This window comes from Podarcis muralis, chromosome 9 (genome assembly GCF_964188315.1).
Source record: "Podarcis muralis chromosome 9, rPodMur119.hap1.1, whole genome shotgun sequence".
NCBI classification, from domain to species: Eukaryota; Metazoa; Chordata; class Lepidosauria; order Squamata; family Lacertidae; genus Podarcis; species Podarcis muralis.
Genome location: NC_135663.1, coordinates 10,400,203 through 10,416,791, shown reverse-complemented (window position 1 = coordinate 10,416,791; position 16,589 = coordinate 10,400,203). Strand labels below are relative to the sequence as shown.

General features: G+C 46.8%; 1 protein-coding gene across 2 annotated transcripts in view; it reads left to right on the top strand.

Annotated features, from left to right (window-relative positions):
- Positions 1–5,619: 5,619 nt before the first annotated feature.
- Positions 5,620–16,589, top strand: part of SCARB2 (scavenger receptor class B member 2) — a 37,107-nt gene continuing 26,137 nt past the window's right edge. Inside the window, exon 1 of one of the 2 annotated variants that reach the window (XM_028743948.2) lies at positions 5,620–6,153. In XM_028743948.2, coding sequence (XP_028599781.2) covers positions 6,037–6,153 — 117 coding nt within the window. In that variant the 5' untranslated portion in view covers positions 5,620–6,036. The remainder of the gene's footprint in view (positions 6,154–16,589) is intronic. The other variant, XM_028743947.2, reaches the window with a different exon arrangement.

Here is a 16,589-nt window from a genome sequence, read left to right as displayed (position 1 = left end):
TCACACAGCTGCGCTCGCATAATGGCATTATGATACTGGAAATTTTATTCTGTGTTATGTGTTATGTGTTAACTGGACCATAATCTTGCAGTCCTTATAAAGGACACTTTAAGAGAGGTTGGTATTATTACCTCCAAACTGCAGCTAGAGGGGCAGGCAGTTGAGGTTGAGAGCAGAACATGAGAGCAGAGCTTGCCTAAGACCACCTATTGAGTTTATGGCAGAGGGAAGATTCAAACCAGGGTCTTCCCAAACCATAGCCCAATCCTTTATCCCAAGATGCAGTTATTCATTCAAAGTTTTCCATCTAGATTTTTTGACACAATATTTTCCACAAAAACAAAAGACTGTCTGTAGAATGCTCTCTCCCTTCGTTATACTCCATACCTTTAGGCGCCAGGAAAAAACTTTCCTTTTTAACCAGGCCTTTGGTTGATTTGATTGACATCCTATGCCCTTTTAAAATGTGGGTGGCGTTTTTTTGGGGAGGGAGGGGTTACTGGGTTGCTGTTTTTATTTTTAGTTATGTATTTTGTGGTTTTATATTTTGATTTTATTCTGTAAACCCCCCCTGAGACATCCGAGTATAGGGCGTTATATAAATTCAATAAATAACAAATAATAATAATATGACCATGAGGGTCACAGAGGAGAGGACTATTGATGGCTAGCAGCTATGATGGCCATGCTCTGCCTCCACAGTCGAAGGCAGCAATGCTTCTGAATGCCAGTTGCTATAATCCATAGTAGGGGAGAGCGCTCTTGTTCTTGAATCTTGCTTGTGGGTTTCCCCCAGGTATCTGGGAGGCCATGGTGAGAACACGATGCTGGACTAGATGAGCTCTTCTTCTTATATTCTTTGGAGGAGGAGGAGGATGAAGGAACAAACAGGTGTGTCCAGGCACACCACATAAGAACAGTCACGACAGGTTGTGGCTGCTCTGTCCTGCTCTCCCACGACCCACCACTTCCTCCTTCTCCTCCTCCTCCTCCTCCTCCTTCTTCTTCTTTTAATTTTAATTTTTTTTATTTTCAATGCAAAATTACAACAAAAATTACAAACATTGAATCCCAAATAAAACAGTACAAACAAGAAGAAAAAAGGAAAAAAGGGAAAAGAACACGAAAAAAGAAGAAAAAATACACATCTACAAATAAAATATCAAATAACAAATATCATCATTCTAATCTAGTCAGTACATACATATACACATATTGACTTCCTTCCTTTGTTCTAAGACCTCAAAATTTTTACTCTTTCTAAGTTGTTATGTCTAATGTAGATTACTTCTATCTTTACACTTTTTTACGCCATTTTTCTCTTTCTTTAACCCTGCAAAGCATCATTCATTACATACCAATATGCTTACACCAAAACAATGTTTTTTCATATACTCTTTAGCACATCCCCATTCTTTTAATAATTTTTCTTCCGATTGTCCCCTTATGAATACTGTGAGTCTTGCCAGATTTATATATTCACAAAATTTAATTTGCCATTCTTTCATTGATGGAATTTTTCTCCCTTTCCAATTTTTTGCTATAAGCATCCTGGCAGCTGTTGTCGCATAGAGGAATACATTCCTTTGATTGACAGGAATATCGTTTGTGATTATACCTAAAAGGAATGCCACCACTTCCTTCATGGTTGTCCTCTGCCAACTTCTCCAACTTACAGGATTGTAAGTTGTTTTTATACGCAATGACGGCAGCAAGAATATTATTGGCACAAAAATGGAAGCAAGAAGAATTACCGATGAAAGAAGAATGGCGGATGAAATTGATGGACTATGCAGAACTGGATAAATTAACAGGAAGGATTCGAAACCTGCTGGCCCAAAGATTCTTAGAAGACTGGAGTAAATTTACGAACTATTTGAAAAGTAATTGTAATGAACAGATTACACCAGTACAAGTGCAAGAAGTTTTGTAAGCATGATTATTTGAAATATTGCAAGAAAGACTATGCAGAGAATTATTAGTTAATGATAATTAAGAGTAATAGAGAATTTAAGAAGTATCACTACCGTCTAGTGCTGCTGTGATAGCCTGGCAGCTCTCAGAAGGCTATCCCTTAAGCCATGGGTAGGCAAACTAAGGCCCAGGGGCCGGATCCAGCCCAATCGCCTTCTAAATCTGGCCTGCAGACGGTCCGGGAACCAGTGTGTTTTTACATGAGTATAATGTGTACTTTTATTTAAAATGCATCCCTGGGTTATTTGTGGGGCATAGGAATTTGTTCATCCCTCCCAAAAAAATATAGTCCGGCCTCCCACAAGGTCTGAGAGACAGTGGACCGGACCCCTGCTGAAAATGTTTGCTACAGTTTGTTAAACTGTAGTTCTCTGCGACACTTGTTAGCAGCCCAGCAGCCTCCTGCCTGATGGCAGTCTTAGGGAAATACATAAAAGGAGATTTTCAGAAAGTACCAAGAGACATTTCACTGTTGCATAGGCTGTAAGAAAATAGTATTAAAACATAACATGCAAGTCTAATGGTTTCCTGCCTCTTTCTGACTCCAGGTCTGCAGTGCATTCTGACAACAAATCATTTAAAAGATGCGTATTTTTCAGGATGGAAAACAAACAGCAGGGAGATGGATAGAAAACAAATCGTCAGGAAGGTGGTTTGGCTTATTTCCTGCTCCTACCTCCCCCATCTCTGTCCCGTGTAATGATCTTTAAGTTTACTCTGTAACAATTAATGCTTCATCAATAAACAACAGACAGGTAATTTATTGATCGTGGCTGTCCTGTTTTTGTATTTCAGCTAAGGCTCATATACCCTAAAAAGACAGGTCATATATTTTCTCTCTATTATCTCTTACCCTGCCTAGGACTACCATTGCATTCAGCCATTTGGCTCCATTTCTGCTGCTAAAAAGACAATTTACATCTGTTTGGGGGTATTTTAATGGTTGTAGAGGACACAGCAGCCTTCCACTTCTGTTATTTACTGAGTTGAATAGGATCCAAAATGCAACAGTCTGATTGGTCCTAGAACAATCAGCAGTCTGATTGGTCCACAGAAGCCACCCAATCCAACTCCAGGTGGAAGTGAATCCGCAACCTGATTGGCCTACAGGAGAATCCCGCAATTAGCCAATCACGTGGGGCCCATTGTGTAAATAATGTATATAAAGCAGACATTTCGGGGGAACTGGCATTCCTCACTACTATGAGCTTCATGAAGAGCATGAAATCCACACTCGACTCTGAGTATATTTCAACTTCCTTGCCTGAAAGTTTACGATCTGCAACAATAACAGATACTGATACATAAGTTCAAGAGACGGGGTGAGGCAAGACAGACACCCTTTGAACAGGAGATATGACAAGGCCACAGCAATTTGGGGAAATTTCGTATGGTTTCCAGAAAAGAGCTTGCTCAGTTTCTTTTTTCCTTCACAACGGGGAAGAATGGCTTTGATACGCAAAGAGGAGGAGGAATGTTTCTCCCAGGTCTTGACAATGCTTTCCTACAAGCCTATATTGATCTGTTCTTGTATCACTTCCTTCACGAGTGGGAAAGCATCGAATATCGGGTGGGGTCTGAGTGGGAAAATGTCAGCAAAAAGCCCTTGCTTCTGCTTCCTCCAACATTCTCATCACCCAAATGTCTGACTTTTGGTTTGTTTCAAAACCCAGAGGAATAATCACAGGACTGCCTAATAGGGTTCCTTCCTCAACAGCAAACCATCCTGGACCCTACAATTGGCTGGTGAGATCTTTTTGGTGGTGCCCCACTTGTGTTGACAGATCTGCAAATACCTGTTCTATAAACAACACAAGAAAAACCTGTTGGATCAGGCCAGAGGCCCACCTTATTTTTATGTTGAATAAGCTGCTTTTAGCATTGTGTAACATGGTTTTTGAATATTAACATTGTATTGTAATAGTTTCAACCAACCCTGGGACCCTATGGTGCAGGGTCACCATTTATAATATTCAAATATTGCATTTTCAAATATCTTAAGGGCTGTCACATGGACGATGGAACAAGCTTGTTTTCTCCTGCTCTGGGGGGTCAGACCCGAACCAATGGCTTCAAGTTACTAGAAAGGAGATTCGGACTTGGCATCAGGAAGAGCTTTCTGACTGTAAGAGCTGTTAGAAAGGTCTCCCTTGTGGACTCTCCATCCTTGGAGGTTTTTAAGCAGAGGTTGGATGGCCATTAGCTGAGATTCCTGCATTTCAGGGGGTAGGACTAGATGACCCTCGGGATCCCTTCCAACTCTACCATTTAGTGATTCTATGACATAACAACAGTCCAGTACCAGGGCCGGATTTAGGTTTGATGAGGCTCCAAGCTACTGGAAATAATGGCGCCCTTTATATGTCCAGCTGTCCTTTGTCAACAACAAATTGTCACTGTTTTTTTTTTGTGTTGAATATATGCCATATGGTAATTTATGGACCTAATAGGTATCTAAAGCCATTTGCACATAACAGATAAGAGCCTACACAACACAACACACTGTTGCTGTATGTAGGTTTTATTTTATTTGTTTTTTATCTTATATTTTGGAAATGTACATTGTTGGTTTTTTCCTTTTAATTTTTTTTGGGGGGGGCCAAGAGAGTGGGGCCCCTAAGCTATAGCTTGTTTAGCTTATACGTAAATCCGGCACTGGCCAGTACCCTGTTCTCACAGTGGCCAACCAGGTGTTTCTGTGGGAAGCTTGCATGCAGGACTTGAGTACTGTATTTTAATATTTTGTTGGAAGCCGCCCAGAGTGGCTGGGGAAGCCCAGACAGATGGGGTATAAATGTTGTTGTTGTTGTTGTTTAGTCGTGTCCGACTCTTTGTGACCCCATGGACCAGAGCACGCCAGGCACTCCTGTCTTCCACTGCCTCCCGCAGTTTGGTCAAACTCATGCTGGTAGCTTCGAGGACACTGTCCAACCATCTCGTCCTCCGTCGTCCCCTTCTCCTTGTGCCCTCAATCTTTCCCAACATCAGGGTCTTTTCCAGGGAGTCTTCTCTTCTCATGAGGTGGCCAAAGTATTGGAGCCTCAGCTTCAGGATCTGTCCTTCCAGTGAGCACTCAGGGCTGATTTCCTTAAGAATGGATCAGTTTGATCTTCTTGCAGTCCATGGGACTCTCAAGCAAAGAGTACAGTGGTACCTCGGGTTAAGTACTGGTACTTAATTCATTCCGGAGGTCTGTACTTAACCTGAAACTGTTCTTAACCTGAAGCACCACTTTAGCTAATGGGGCCTCCTGCTGCCGCCGTGCCACCGGAGCACGATTTCTGTTCTCATCCTGAAGCAAGGTCTTAACCTGAAGCACTATTTCTGGGTTAGCGGAGTCTGTAACCTGAAGCGTATGTAACCCGAGGTACCACTGTATGAATAATAAATTATTATTACTATTATTATTACTGAGCGCAACCAGCGTCTCTCCCCACTTGGGAGATTGCCAGCAAGCGTGAAGAATCTGCAAAAGATCAATCTGCCAAAATTGAAAATCAGGGCTCTGCAAAGAAACAAAACACGAGGCGATCGCCGCGTTTGCGCGGAGGGGAAAGTGCAGGCCATCGCCGGCAGCGCAGATAGCGGAAGAGATTGCGTGACTAATCCGGCTAGTGTTTTCCTTGGATGGGGAAAGCCGCGGGGCCTGGCCGGCGGTGAATAGCCCAGCAGCACCAACAGCCAGGCCGCTTCTGGGCTTCCCTACCAGCTGACCGCCTCGCCCAGCGCTGAGCTCATCCCGGGCAGGCGCACCAGCCGGCGCGCCTTGGGGAGCCGGGTGGCCTCGCTGGGTCGTGCGCCTTTTCGGGGAAACCGAAACCGAAGCGCGTCGCTCCGCCCCAAAACAGCCGCCTCCGCCGCCCCTCCGGACCCGGCTTCTTTCCCTCCGCCTTCTTGGGCCGAGGGAGGCGCTTGGCCGGGAGGCAGCGCCTGGTCGGCCCTGGGCTGGGAGCGCCCAGTGGGAAGGGCGCGGAGCAAGCTCGCCTTCTCCGCCCGGCGCATTTACGCAGCGCCCTCGGCCCGGCCTAGCCCCTCTCTCGCTCGCTCGCCCCTCTCGCCGCCATGAGGAAGCTCTGCCTGGGCACGGTGGGCGTGCTGTCCATGACCCTGCTCATCGCCAGCGTCGCCCTGCTCGTGGCCCGCGTCTTGCAGAAAGCCGTGGAGCTGCAAGTCCGACAGGTGAGGAGCGGGCATGGCCTCGGCGCGCATCCGCTCGCATTCACACGTTACGGTTAAAGGAGGGTTGGGGCCTTAGGGTTGCGCTCAGGTGGTTGGGGCGAGGCGGCGTGGGGGGGGGGAGAGATCATCTGAAGGCTTATCTGGGGGTTGTTCTGTATAGGCTTTGACCTGTTGTATTTTTAAAAACAAAACGCGCCCTTTAAACTTCCCTCCCATGTTTGTCTCTCTTTGCACTTCGTCACTCTCGGGGCAGAACTTTTTCTCACCAACATTTCCCATCAAACATACGGCACCGTCCCCAGGGGATTAAAAAAAAATTATTTGCAGGCAATAATTATGGGAAAAGACAATACATGAGGGAACACATGACTCCCGTTCAACGTGGATGCTGTTTGTATTTATCACTTGCAGAAATTAAGGTGTTCATTGAGGGGTAGTGAAACGTTCACTGTAAAATAGAAGGAAAGCAGGACAGGGAATCAACACCACCTACCCAAGTTGTGCAGTTGCTTTGCTTTCTTTTTTTTAGTTTAATTTTAAAATTATGTGAATATTCTAAATTGTCAAACATATATTTAAACAACCTTAAAATATCAATGACTTCCCTTTGTTTTGCATAACATAAATCCCTGCATATTTTATATAAACTAAACCATTCAGTATTGCATTATTACATCCATCAAAACTTATTTACACTGTTGAATTTATCATAATGCTGCCCGTGTTTTCAAATAAACACAGTTTCCCTCCAGATATTCAATAAATATTTTCCATTCTTCTTTAAACGTGTGTTCTTCCTGTTATCTTACTCTATATGTTAGGTCCGCAAGCTGCGCACATTCCATCAGTTTAAGTTGCCAAACTTCTTTAGCTGGGACTTTGCTCGTTTTCCATTTTTGGGGCTAACAAAATACGAGCCGCCGTAGTGGCATACATAAATAACCTTTTCCAACACCTGGGAATTTCCGTCTGAGTTATTCCCAACAAAAAGGACCCTGGTGGTTTTTTTTGGAAAAATACTTTTAAACATTCCCCCCCCCCCAAACTTCTTCAACTGCCCTCTCATGTATAAAACGATGGTTCTAGCAACACAACTTGGGAATGGATCTTTGCATTTTCATCACAAGCATTGTGTCTCCCTTTGTTGCGACAGCAGCTCCTTCCCCTTATGCATGACATAAATTAAATCAGTCAGCTCTTGGAAGCCAGTATTTCTGTGATGGAATCCCTGCTCCTCAAAGCTAACGCCACTTGGGTTGCACAACATGTGCCTTCCTTGGTTTTTCGTCACAGTTGCCCAACACTTAATGACTGGCAGGTAATGGTGTGAACTTACAGCTCTGAAAAAGTTCTATGTTCAAAGCGGTGCCAGATGCTGTTGAAGGATCTTGGCCAGGCATAGGCAAACTCCGGCCCTCCAGATGTTTGGGACTACAGTTCCCATCATCCCTGACCACTGGTCCTGTTAGCTAGGGATGATGGGAATTGTAGTCCTAAACATCTGGAGGGCTGGAGTTTGCCTATGCCTGATCTTGGCCCTAGTGGTTAAGCTGTGATAGCTCCTTTTTATCACCTTGTGGTTGATTGACATACATGTGTGAATTGCCCCTGAGTGTTAGGGTACTTGGTGGTGAGCGCACGGCAGTCGGCACATCCTCAGAGGCAGTATGTTCACATAACATAGTTCCGTTCTGTAGATCTGGCATAGTTTGGTGGTTACCAGTGTGAACTCTGAAGGGGGGGAGTCCTGATCAGCTTTCTTCACTGCCATGAACTCACTGCCATTATGAGAGAAGAATCACTGAATCATAGAGGTGGAAGCGACCCCGAGGTGCAGGAATCTTTTGCCCAAATGAGACTCGAACTCAGGACCCTGAGATTAAAAGCCACATGATTTGTTAACTGAGGTTTCATAGTTTATTATACAGAAACAGAGAGGTTTCTCATAGAGGTTTGCAGTCTTAAAAGCATGAGATGAACAAAGAACTGGGAAATGCTTGGCAGTGGTTTGGGAAGAGAGGTAATGTATACAGTAATTAATCTAGGAGTCAGGGAGGGGAATCGTAAATGCTAAACAAAATACTGAGAAGGAAGCACATGAAGTAATTTCACAGGCGGAAAAGAGGCCCCGGCCAGATATTTAGAGGGAGAGAGTTTGTTTAAGTAACAAGATTTATATACTGCTTAATCAAAATAGCCTCTAAGCAGCTCACATAAAACAATATGAAGTTCTGTTTGGTGCTGCTTAAGGGTTTTCCAAAAACATCTGTTTGGCCACTCTGAGAACAGGATGCAGGAAGAGGTGGCCGCTGGCCTGATCCAGCGGGTCTCTTATGTTCTTGCACATCCCTCTCCTGTCGAGAGCTACTCCTGGATGACAGGTACTTTCTCTCGGCCTTCTTTTATTTAGCTTCAGAACAACTCGCCATTCCAGAGTTATTGTAAAAGTTAACTTGTGTCAGTGTATGTTGCTAAGCTCTTATACAAAGTACAGTGGACTCTCAGGTTGCAAACGTGATCCGTGCAGAATGCACGTTCGCAACCTGCAGTGTCCACAGCGGTGCGTCTGTGCATGTGCGGGTTGCAATTCGACGCTTATGCGCAAAGTGCAATTTAGCGCTTCTGCACATGCGTGACCGCTGAAACCCGGAAGTAACCCGTTCCGGTACTTCTGGATTTCGGCGGTCCGTAACCTGAAAAAACGCAACCTGAAGCGTCTGTAACCCGAGGTATGACTGTACATGTGTAGAGTATATGTATCTGTCGGTGTAGGTCAGGGGTTGGGAACCCCTGGGGGTCCTCTGTCTGGCCCCTGGGACTCACCCCAGGCCACCCCCCTCACCAGCCCTGATCCTCACTCTTCTGGAGTGCTTCTGCCGGGCACAAGTCCTTGAACTTTTGATAATGCTGCTTGCTTGCTTGCTTACTGGATGGATGGATGGATGAAGAGGTTCCTGTGTGTACATGTAAGAGCTCTAGACTTTTGCACGGATACAATGTGGGCTGCTATCGGGACGCGGGTGGCGCTGTGGGTAAAAGCCTCAGCGCCTAGGACTTGCCGATTGAAAGGTCGGCGGTTCGAATCCCCGCTGCGGGGTGCGCTCCCGCCGCTCGGTCCCAGCGCCTGCCAACCTAGCAGTTCGAAAGCACCTTCGGGTGCAAGTAGATAAATAGGGACCGCTTACTAGCGGGAAGGTAAACGGCGTTCCGTGTGCTGCGCTGGCTCGCCAGAGCAGCTTTGTCATGCTGGCCACGTGACCCGGAAGTGTCTGCGGACAGCGCTGGCTCCCGGCCTCTTGAGTGAGATGAGCGCACAACCCTAGAGTCTATCAAGACTGGCCCGTACGGGCAGGGGTACCTTTACCTTTACCTTTAATGTGGGCTGCTATGCAAATGGAAGAGCAGAACCCTTTGTCCCCTCCTCTTTTACCTGTGACCCTTCTAGCAGGCCCTGTACGGTTCCTCGTGAGGAAATGCAGGCCATGGGCTGGAAAGGTCTCTCTCTCCCCCACCCCCAGTGTACGAAGCAGCAGTATGAGCAAGCACCTAAACTTGAAACAAGGGGTGTGGTATGAGTGGGTGAGAGTTGAGAGCCTTGGATGAGAAAGCAAAAATTAAAGAGTCCCGTGCTCCGCCAACTGAGCTATGCATTATTCTATGTGTCTGTGATGTTCTATTCTGTTCTACCATGTTACCGTTGTTCATTGTTTGCAAGCCACTTTGGGATTCATTGTAATGGAAAGCGGCGTAGAAATGTAGTAAGTCAAATCTTTTGTCCCAGGGTATGATCCAAAGGAACATGAGGCCACTGACTTACTGAAGCTAAGCAGGTCTGAGTCTGGTCAGTGTTTGGATGGGAGACCTTCTGAAACAGCAAACACCGCCTCAGGTTCCATAATAAATAATAATACAGTGGTACCTTGGGTTAAGTACTTAATTTGTTCTGGAGGTCTGTTCTTAACCTGAAGCACCACTTTAGGCCTCCTGCTGCCGCTGCGCCGCTGGAGCACAATTTCTGTTCTTATCCTGAAGCAAAGTTCTTAACCCGAGGTAATATTTCTAGGTTAGCGGAGTATGTAACCTGAAGCGTATGTAACCTGAGGTACCACTGTACATTTTTATTTATACCCCACCCTTCCCGGTTCAGAAAACCGGGCTCAGGGTGGCTAACAACAAATTTAAAACACTTAATTGATGCAACAAAAAACAGCATAAAATACAGTATAAAATGTGAATAACAATAAATTCAGAATTCAAAAATCAATTCAGGAGGAAAATCCATCCAATAAACATTAGATGATCACCAGGGCTAGCTGGCTAAATTAGTCCTATTTGGGCCAGCGAGGAGTCCAGGGGAGAATTAGCTGTGGGATCCCAGAGTGGGTAATCTTTATAAAAAGGGGAGGGGGAGGGAAGGAAGAAAGGGGAATAAAAGATCAGGCTAAATTCAAGTTGAAAGCCAGGTGGAATAGCTCTGTCTTACAGGCCCTGCGGAAGGAAGTGAAATCCTGTAGGGCCCTGGTCTCATGGGACAGAGCATTCCAGCAGGTCGGAGCCATCACTGAGAAGGCCCTGGCCCTGGTAGAGGATAATCTGACTTCCTTAGGGCCCTGAATAATGGGAATGAGTTTCTGGAACCAAAATGCTTTTCCTGTGCAGCCTGAGCAGGAACATTCACCATTAAGAAAAAGAGGTCAGAACAGGCCGATAGATATGTGGACTGTCCCTGGATCAAGCAACTTTACATCTTTAAGTTCTCAAAGCTCTTAACCTCGCTCAAGGTTGTCACCTGAACCAGCTGAGAGTCAATCACAGTCAGTCCATTATTTGAAAAATAAGACTCTGGAGCCGTCCTGCCCCCAAAGGCAGACTAGACATTCCATTTTGGTGACTGTAACCTTGGTTTAGGAACCATTTAGCATCTTGAGCTTCTAACACTGCTGGAAAACAATGGCAGATGAAGCCTACTACTCTCAAGTACTGCTTGTGGGTTTTCCAGATACACAAAGAGGAACCTGGGACCTTTTGACCACACAGGCCTTTGGTCTGATTCAGAATAGCTCTTCTTGCATTCTCAAGTGCAGCTGTGATGCAGCTGCCTCAACAGGAGCCATGTCGGGGGGGTGTGTGTAACCTAGACATGTGACCCTTTTGTCACATGAGCACCATGACACAGGATCCGATCCCACAGAATGGGCAAATATGCCGCAGAGATAATGTGCAAAAACTGTATCTTTGTAGCAGTGTACAGTCATACCTCATGTTATGTCCGCTTCATGTTACGTTCTTTCAGGTTATGTCCCGCGGCAACCCGGAATCACCGGAAAGGGTTACTTCTGGGTTTCGCTGCTCGCGCATGCACAGAAACACAAAATGATGTCACGCGCAGAAGCGGTGAGTCGCAACCCTTGCCACTGTGGGTTGCACTCTTTTTATGTTGCGAACGGGCCTCTGGAACAGATCCTATTTTCAAACAGAGGTTCCACTATATAGATAAGCACTTATACTGAGTCAGACCCTGTATCCAGCTAGCTCAGGGGTCGACAAAGTTTTTGTGGCTTGGGCTGGTTCACGGTCCCGCAGATGCCACGGTAGGTCGGCGTGTGTGTGCGCACATGCATACATGAGCAAACACTATTTCCGGCACAGAGGAGGCGTGCACAGCTTCCTGCAGCCAATGGGAAGCCGGCCAGCGCCGTGGAAGGCGGTCCCCGCACCGGTTTAGTGCAGCGCACGGGAGCCAACCGAGCAGGCGGCAGGGGTCCATGGGTCAGTTAAATGACCCCCCATGGGCCACTTGTGGGTTGCCGACCCCTGAGCTAGCTCAATACTGTCTACTTGCTGGCTGGCTGGCTGCTGCTGTGTCCAGAGTTTCGAACAGATGTCTCTCCCAGCCCTTCCAGGGAGTGCTTTTGGGACCTTCTGCATGCAAAGGAGGTGCTCTGCCACTGGAGGAGTCTTCGGAAGGGCATCTACTTTATCTGCATGTGATTTCTGAGGCCCTCAGATGCAGTTTAGACCTACTTTGGCACTGCCTCCAAGTTAGCAGTGCTGTTCCATTGTGAAGGTGTGGTTTATGTGGGCGAGCAATGTCAAAACCCAACCTGGTCAAACACGTTCCTCTTACTGCAAGACTGGGTTCTCTGCCGCTTATCTTTTTCGCCCATCACCCTTATTTGGGTTTCATGTGTCTCTGCTTTGTGCAAAATCAAGCCGTGCATCTAATGCATCCTTTTATGTGCCAGGTTCATTCGTCAGCTGAGGAAGAGCCCGTTTGTAACCTCTTCCACCTTCGCAGACTTCTGCTGCTATCTGCACGGACTTGTTTGCCGTTTCCTGCTCTGTCCGATGAGAAAAAGAGGCCTTTGTTTTTTCCGAAGCAGCCTCTCTGAGCCTTCTGGAATGCAAACAGAAAAAGGCATCTTGGTCCATCGGAGAAACAAAATCTGCAACAGGACAGTAGCTTTATTAGGAACAACTAGCATTTCACAAAATATCAAGCAAACTTTCAGGTTCTTCAAAACCTGCCATCAGGCTGATTGTTTAGCAGATTTCCCTTAACTTTAAGCCTGATGAAAAGTCACATGGTGGAGACCTGAAGAGGTTTGAAGACTTAAGTAGATTAGCCTGTATTGGGTGATAGCAGGATTGTACCAAGGCCGTTGAGAGAAAGAAACAATTGTGGCAGACTCTCTAGTATTTTTTAAAAAGAATATAAAATCCAGCCTTTACTCATGCCCATCTCTTAGCAAAATGCAGAGGTTTCTTGTGAGGCAGAAAACAGAAGTAAAGAAGAAACAAGGCAGTCTTTTATATTTGCAAAACTGGAGATGACTTGTAAGGTAAAGGGACCCCTGACCATTAGGTCCAGTCGTGACCGACTCTGGGGTTGCGGCGCTCATCTCGCTTTATTGGCTGAGGGAGCCGGCGTACAGCTTCCGGGTCATGTGGCCAGCATGACTAAGCCGCTTCTGGCAAACCATAGCAGCACACGGAAACGCCGTTTACCTTCCTGCTGGAGCAGTACCTATTTATCTACTTGCACTTTGACGTGCTTTCGAACTGCTAGGTTGGCAGGAGCAGGGACCGAGCAACGGGAGCTCACCCTGTCAGGGGGATTCAAACCGTCGACCTTCTGATCGGCAAGTCCTAGGCTCTGTGGTTTAACCCACAGCACCACCCGCGTCCCGGAGATGACTTGTAGTTGGCGCAGTAGTTTAAAAGCTTTCAGATAGTATCTTGCTGCATTTCTGTGAAGGGAGTTGCTCTTGGGAAGAGAGAGCAGCAGGCTTTATGGCAAACGGCTTTCTTGAATGTGGGAGAGGTTACAGGAAAGGTGAAGGGAGGGGGAGAGACTGATGTTTAAGTTATCATTTTTCTTGGGAATTCCTTTGAATTCCAAGCAGGAAGTTTGACTGATTAGCTTAAATGTGACTGTTTGCTGAGGACCATCTCATGCCTGCCTACCTGGCTATCTCACTTGTTAACGTCCAAGATAAAAAGGTGGTTCTTCAGTATATGACGAAAGCTAGACAGCGAATGCCAGATTCCCTGCTTTGCAAGGAGGGAATTCCACAATTCAGGGGCCACCACCCTCTTCTGGAGTGAGAGGCTTTTTAAAAAGCTGTTTCGAACTGCAGGTCATGTTTCTTAATAGCACTTGCAGAACAAGGCACTGCAGAATATTTTATTGTACCATGAAACTCTAATTAAAGCCACTAAATGCAGCCGAGCCCAGATTCTGTGGCATAGATTTTGGCAATCGGCACATCTCAAGATGTGCGCTTGAAACCTAAATTTGAAAATTGCAATGAGCTACTAAGCCTAATAGAGTTTCATCTTCGTTGCAGTGGCATTGAGACACACCCTTCAACATAGAGAATAATGGAAGCTGCCTTCTGTGGTGTCATACTGTTGGTCTATCTTGATCAGCATTGTGTACACCAGGGATGGGAAAATCTCTCACCCATGGACCTTTCACAGCTCAGTCAGTATAGAGCATGAGACTCATAATATCAGGATTGTGGGTTCAACCCTCACATTGGGCCAACGGTTGCTGCAATTTGGGAGGTGGAACTAGAGGGTCCTTATGGTCTTTCCCGACACTACAGTTCTCTGATTCTATGAAATCTGCCCTACCAGGCCGTTTCCCCCAAACTTCACCCACCTGCCCTGGCGTTATATGCGATGTCAGGTACGGTGGCAGGTTGAGATGTGTCTGGATTGGCTGGGCACACACCTGATCCCTGCAGGAAGCAGGATTGAACTCTCTACCTATCACCTGATGAGTTCAGTTCTGCTTGGTCACTATCTCAGCCCACCCCCCCAGGCCAACTTGGGCAGAGAGGTGGTCCCTCTTGCCTGTCATAGTTGGCCAATGGGTTGCTGGTGAGAGAGAGAGAGAGAGAGAGAGAGAGAGAGAGAGAGAGAGAGAGATGCTCTGCCAGGTGGAAAATGTCCCCAGCCCTCATCTATATGGATTGGTAGTGCTTTTGGGAGACATTCCATGTCCTACTTGGAGATTCTGGGGATTGAACCAAGGGACACGGGTGGTGCTGTGGTCTAAACCACAGAGCCTAGGGCCTGCCGATCAGAAGGTCGGTGGTTCAGATCCCCACAACAGGGTGAGCTCCCGTTGCTTGGTCCCCGCTCCTGCCAACCTAGCAGTTCGAAAGCATGTCAAAGTGCAAGTAGATAAATAGGTACCACTCCGGCAGGAAGGTAAATGGTGTTTCCGTGCCCTGCTCTGGTTCGCCAGAAGCAGCTTAGTCATGTTGGCCACATGTACAGAAGCTGTACGCTGGCTCCCTCGGCCAATAAAGATGAACACCGCAACCCCAGAGTCATCTGCGACTGGACCTAATGGTCAGGGGTCCCTTTACCTTTGCCTTCTGCATGCAGAGCAGATGTTCGAATCACTGGGCTATGAGTAGTTCATGGGACACTAATAAGAAGGCACCAATGAAGGTTGCCAGCACCACCTGCCCACCGGATTGCTTCCCATACTACTGATATGGCATGCAATGGGAAGTTCAGGAAGTTCCGCTGGGAAAGGCATCCTTCCAAATGGAATCACTTCTGAGTAATTCACCTCCAAACAGTGTAGATCAAGAAGAGGTTTTGCCAAAGGCCAGATTTGATAGTAGTCAAAATAACTGACATTCTGGGGGGTCCCCAGCATATTATATTCCTCCATTTCAGGGGGTTGGACTAGACCAGGCATGGCCAAACTTGGCCCTCCAGATGTTTTGGGACTACAACTCCCATCATCCCTAGCTAACAGGACCAGTGGTCAGGGATCATGGGAATTGTAGTCTCAAAACATCTGGAGGGCCAAGTTTGGCCATGCCTGGAATAGGCGATCCTCAGGTTCCCTTCCAACACCACAGTTATATGGTTATATCTTTGAAGAAGCACAGATAAGCAGAGCCTAGGTGTTTCTGCACTTGTTTTGAATTAGCTCAGTAAATGGAATGTTTTGGAAAGTCTGGTGGAGGTCCACCCCACAGTTTGCTCCACTTGCGATCCTCACCCAACCCCAACAACGCCTCCTTTCACCTTATGCAACCGCTAAGCTCCCTTTTCATCTTCCCAACCCGCTTCTCTCTTTGATTCTGCTGTCCCTTGGGCCCCAGCCCATCTTTAACATCTGGTGGGAGGGTGTTCCACAGGGCGGGTGCCACTACCAAGAAGGCCCTCTTTCTGGTTCCCTGTAACTTGGCTTCTCTCAGAGAAGGAACCGCCAGAAGGCCCTCGGTGCTGGACCTCAGTGTCCAGGCAGAACGATGGAGGTGGAGACGCTCCTTCAGGTATACTGGACATCAGCGAGGCCAAGAGGGGGGTCTTGTCTTCTGTGCAGCCCAGGACTTCCACACATACTGCCCAGGCTTGTGCCCTGGAGAAGTCACTTTGGTGCTGCTAATGCAGCGGTTTGACTTCACCCCCAGAAGCGCACTCCATTGTCTCTCGAGACAGATGGATGCCAACACGTTCAGCAGCCTCTGGAGGCCTATAAGTTAGTCACCGCTGTTTTCAAGTCTAAATGGTTTCAGTGGAGATATGTGCATACCAGCCTCTCTCACAGAAACCTGTGGGTTTTTTAAGTGCTTAACGTACTAATACATCATGCCCAATTATTTATTATAAAAATATTATGGGGCTTGGGAGGAAAAATAAAACCCAATTAAAGGTAAAGGGCCCCCTGACCATTAGGTTCAGTCGTGACCGACTCTGGGGTTGCGGCATTCATCTCGCTTTACTGGCCGAGGGAGCCGGCGTACAGCTTCTGGGTCATGTGGCCAGCATGACTAAGCTGCTTCTGTCGAACCAGAGCAGCACACGGAAATGCTGTTTACCTTCCCGCTGGAGCGGTGCCTATTTATCTACTTGCACTTTGACGTGCTTTCGAACTGCTAGGTTGGCAGGAGCAGGTACCG